The sequence below is a fragment of the Anarrhichthys ocellatus genome, unplaced genomic scaffold (genome assembly GCF_004355925.1).
Source record: "Anarrhichthys ocellatus isolate YVR2014 unplaced genomic scaffold, GSC_Weel_1.0 scaffold23, whole genome shotgun sequence".
In the NCBI taxonomy this organism is placed as follows: domain Eukaryota; kingdom Metazoa; phylum Chordata; class Actinopteri; order Perciformes; family Anarhichadidae; genus Anarrhichthys; species Anarrhichthys ocellatus.
In genome coordinates, this window is record NW_022280053.1 from 3,885,562 (window position 1) to 3,890,558 (window position 4,997).

The 4,997-nt window shown below is 39.9% G+C and overlaps 1 protein-coding gene across 1 annotated transcript; it reads left to right on the forward strand.

Moving 5' to 3' along the window:
• The first annotated feature begins 239 nt into the window (after positions 1–239).
• Positions 240–4,997, forward strand: LOC116390564 (regulator of G-protein signaling 3-like). Its single transcript, XM_031860367.1, has 5 exons — positions 240–301; positions 402–496; positions 842–901; positions 3,278–3,359; positions 4,989–4,997. The coding sequence occupies exons 2-5, from the start codon at positions 408–410 to the stop codon at positions 4,995–4,997; spliced, it is 240 nt and encodes a 79-aa protein (XP_031716227.1). The 5' UTR covers positions 240–301; positions 402–407.

The following is a 4,997-nucleotide window of genomic DNA, read 5'->3' on the forward strand; positions in this document are numbered from 1 at the left end:
TTACACCGTCTGGACTCATAACACATGCACACATTGTCTACATGAGCAAACCCGAGTGTGTTTTTGTGGCGATAGGGAGTCCATTCGGAAACACCACAAACAATCTGAGCCACTCTGAGCTTCACGTGGAGCAGAGCCGTGGGGACATTTTTAACCCAGCACCTGAAAATGAGATGTGCTATACATAATTAATGTGACTACAAAGTCATAATTTATTCAGTTCTATTTGTATGTGTTCGCAGTTTTGGAGGCTAGGGGCATTGTGGAGGAGTGCAAGGGGTCGTGTGACTTTTATGTTAAGGTATGTACAACTGCAAAGAATTGTATATATAAAAATAAAAAAACTTTTGGGAACTGTGGAGACTAGATTGTGTGTACTTTTGTTTTGCGGTCCTCCTCAGATTGGCATGTACCCAGACAGTGACCCTAGCGACAGACAGAAGACTCAGATGGTTCCTCGCTGTAGGAACCCCGTCTTCTTACAGACCTTTTACTTGTAAGCAATCGATTCATACATTCATTAAAAATGTAGTACAATGTCGCAAACTATTTCCAGATTTGTTCAAAATGAATATATTTTGGTGTAGTTTCATTTAAGACTCAGTTGAGCCCTTAGTGGAAGGCAGTTTTGCTTCGTTCAGATTTCTTGTATCCTCCACAATAACACCCGAACGTTATCTGAAGGACGGATAACATTATACATAAACTGCTTTTGATTCTCTCTGGGCTTTTCAAGTTTTGTTGACACCAAACAAATTTTTGTGCAAAGATTCACTTCTTAGCTAGTCACAAATATACTCTCAAGTGCGTGAATATAAAAGTTAGTGCCTTGTGTTTTCAGTAAGGCGGACCTTCATAAGAGACTGCTCTTCACAATGTGGAACTCTGACTCCACAACAAGGTACCTGCTGGGAATGTTGATGTTGGTGAGGGTGATGATGATAGTCATAATGAAGACAATTGATTGATGTTTCTTTTCCATTTAAACTCCTATTTTAAATGTTAGATTTTAAGAAGCTGTAACAGACTAAAGCTGCCCACTAGAACAGTAAAACACCATTTTATAATTAATGCTGCTGCATACCTCTGTGGGTTTGGCTCTGTGTGTGTGTGTGTGCATGTGTTTCTTTGTGTGGCTGAATGTGGCAGGGTGACTGTGTTTCTCTCTCCTCCCTGCCTCACCAGACTTGAGCTGAAACAGGGTCATTGCTGGGGATGGAGGACATATGGTTGAATGAGTCACAGATGTCTTGTGCTGTGTTTTATTGAGAGGACAGATGATGAAAAGCATAGCTATATGCTAGACATACTGACGAACACTGTTTTAGACATGCTTTGTATGGTTCAAAGCTCTCTGCCCTGAACATAGAAACACTGTGCTCCCCTTTATCTTCTTGGAATGATTCTTGCTGTTTTCAGTTGAATAAAAACAAAATATCACATACAGCATGTATTGGAAAGGATGTATACAGATGAAAAGTATACGGGGAAAGGCTTACGTGAAGTGGTTGAGTTAAGATCATGGAACGATTTTAAAGATAAAGATCTTTTTGGGACAGTTTCTGGGACACAGATTAAGAGTGATTTACTCATCTTTGGTAAGCAATTAAGCCTCGTTGACAGAAAATGGCCCTTGGTATTAAATGGGAAAAGCCGGTAGGAACAAATGTTTCCAATAGTAATACACCTTTGGTAAAGGATTATTCTTCTGCAGTATGCATTTGAATATTGGTTTTGTTCTTTCATTACGCAGATAAGAGTCCAAGTATAGCTTTCCTAATAACTTGATTTATTTAAAGCAGTGGTCACGCTGCCCTTCTTCTGGTAATAGCTATAAATTAACTACAAGATTAACGACTCTGACATGCTTTCGTTTTCTTTGTGCCGAATCTCTCAGAACCAATGCCATGTTGCATTTAGATGTAGTTAGCGCACTACTTAAAATCCCAACAGAGCCTTTTCACACGTAACCATGGATTTTCCAAATGTTCTGTCACGCAAGGACAATATTGTCGTCATCTTCAATGAACCAGGGCAGCATCTGTTAAGCACTAGCACTCCGTCACCTCAGATAAACAGCAGTGATCTGAGCAATCTATCGACAGCTTTGTGATCGAGTTGCTCAAGGAAATTGAGATCACAACCTTTTGAGTAAGTCCAATCTCGTACACCCAAGGACAGAACATTCATCACATGAATCAAAATTCCCATTGTTGCACATAAAAGAACTGATTTGGACCCTGAGTTGAATAGAGAATTATGTATCCCTGTCTCATTTGTAAACTCTGAACCTGCTACCTGCTTTACGACCACTGCTTTTCTTTAATCCAATGCCGATCCAATACATTCATTTATGACTAACTACTGACATTGCCATCAGTCTCATCTTTACATTATGTTTAGTGATAATTCTCATGCTATCATGCTAATATACAATGTGAACATGCAAATCATTGTACCTGCTTAACATCAGCATGTTGACTTTGCCATTGAAAGCCATTAGCATGCTGTAACTCGAAGCGCCACTCTGCCATAGCTTCACAGAAGCGCTAGCTGGAAAGTCTGGTACACAGCAAGCTTTTATAAACTCAATATCGTCTTCACGGCATTCTGTCGATGCAGCTGAGCTCTTTCGGTCACTGGGCCACTCAACTGAGCAGAGCCAGGAAACATTTCGGGGGTTCATTTGTGCTGACAGCAAGTTTGCCCTCAAAAACAGAATCAGCAGCTGCATTAGTCCCGTCCAGCTGGGAGGTTGTCGAGAACTGTTTCTCTCATCTATGCATAATTAAACATCCCAAGCCCCTCGGTCAACACGCTCAGACTCCCATAACTCTGCTCTAACTCTGATAATATCTTTGTGCCACGTCACTATATGTCGACGCATTCATGAAATATCTTTCCCAAGTATCACATTTTACTCCTTTAAACTTTTTATTATTGTCTTGTCTTCCTTCATTATGTTTTACTATGCCTCTAACGACAGAGATTTCCCCCAGGGATCAACCCTTTTTGTAATAAATAAGTCTATACGGCACTGTGGGACAATTTTATGTTCGAAAAATTTGACGCTGAGATGAAAAACACTTTAATAAGCATCATATTGATTTTTTTTGTATTTGTAGTGTAGGCTGTGGGGGTTTAACTCTTTTGGAAACACATTTCAGATGTCAGACCTGAGTTAGAAGACACATCGGCTTTACTTAGGGGTATTAATTGATTTTTCTTATCCTACTTATTTATTCTCTGTGTTGCCTCTCTCTCTGTGTATCAACAGGATGAGTGAGCTGCTGGGTTGCATGAGCTTTGGTGTGCGCTCCCTTATGGACCCAGACAAGGTAAGTTTAGACACAGAGATTGCAATTATAAAGACATTCTGTAAACAATATACACAGCTCCCTTTGCAACTTTCTGTGCGTGTGTGTGTGCGTGTGTGTTAATCCATTAGACCATGAATCTAAGAGTTTATTTCAGTGTGAATGGATTCCAGTGACCTCAATAGTTGAGAGGAAACACTTTGGGGTTACGAGTGTTACAGTGCAGCAGCGGTGCCTCCAGTCACTGGAGATAAACACAGTTTGAGTCACTCTCTCTGCTGACGTGTTATGGGACACGCACATAGACACACATGCATTCCTTATTTAAGTCTCACTGAATCTCAAGTCTTTCTTTGACATGAGGAGACATGATTAGATTTTTTTAAATTACAATGTAAGTGCAAAAATTCAGTATGTTGATTAAATTATGTTGCTCATTGAGAATTTTTGTAATTAAACATCACATACTGTAAATCTTTCACCAAATTAAAGTTAATCTTTCCATGAAGGTAATGTATTATATGTGGAAATTATGAACACGTAGTGCATCTTACCAGAAAATGTTATCTGCGGAGACCTTTTGATATCACTGCAATGGCAACAAGACCCACTTTGTATTTTTCTATGACAAGAGAAGAAAGTCCTTTTGTCAGCCTGTGTTTGAGCTGTCAAACACACAGCACATCATGTTCTCATAACACGTACTGTTGGCTCACAGATGCTAAAACAAGAGTATGAGTCTAGGGCTATTTTAGCGCTGTGGGGGCTGTACTGTGTCATTACTTTTGACCTGATGTTGGCGCTAGATTAAAAGTTAAGGGATCATCAAAGTGATTACAATTAATCCCGAGGTGGACATGAAAGTGAACAAAATTGCATCCAATAGGTGTCAAGATATTCCAGTCAGGAACAAAGTGGTGGACCGACCGACAGGCATTGCCATCCCTATAGACGGGACATGAAATGGGAGACGCCACTTCCTCCCACACACCTAAATCATAATATAGAAGAACACTTAGTCTTTCTTCCCAAACTGTCCCAGGTGAGAGCAGACGAATGTGAGGTCCAAGAGTTCAGTGCTGCTCCTTGGCTCAGAATAGGTTCTCCTCCACGAACAGTTCATCCCCATAGCTGCTTTTCTTAGCTCTTTCCTGTCACTATTTAATTTTTAACTCCAATTTATCCAACAGTTTTTTTTCCACTGCCTTTCCACATGTGCAAGTTTTCTTCTCGCATATTCACAGTTTAAAAAAGAAAACCCACGTTTTAGTGGTTAGTGCAGTAACCGCTGCAAATGTGTGGTATGTAATGCCTCAGCACTTGATCATTTATGTGTTATTACATCATTCTGCATGCATCTGTGGGTATTTTAAGGCCACATGGTGGATTTAGAGGAAGGAAACCTTTATCCTCATTGTGGTTACAGCACAGTTGAGAAAACCTCTCCAATTGTCTGTTTCTGTACTTGTCAGTTATTGCACTCATCAGCATTCTGCCCCAAGAACCCTACAGTTAGGGCTTTTTGTGAAATGGAATGTATGAAGGGTTCAAATCACTGCAGAAAAAACGAAGCTATCTAAAGCAAAAGTTATTGTGCTCCTTGTGTTAAAATCATCGTTTTGACTATTTAACTTATAAGCTTTAAGCATGTCTTGTTGTTTTTTTTCTCAGGATGGCTGA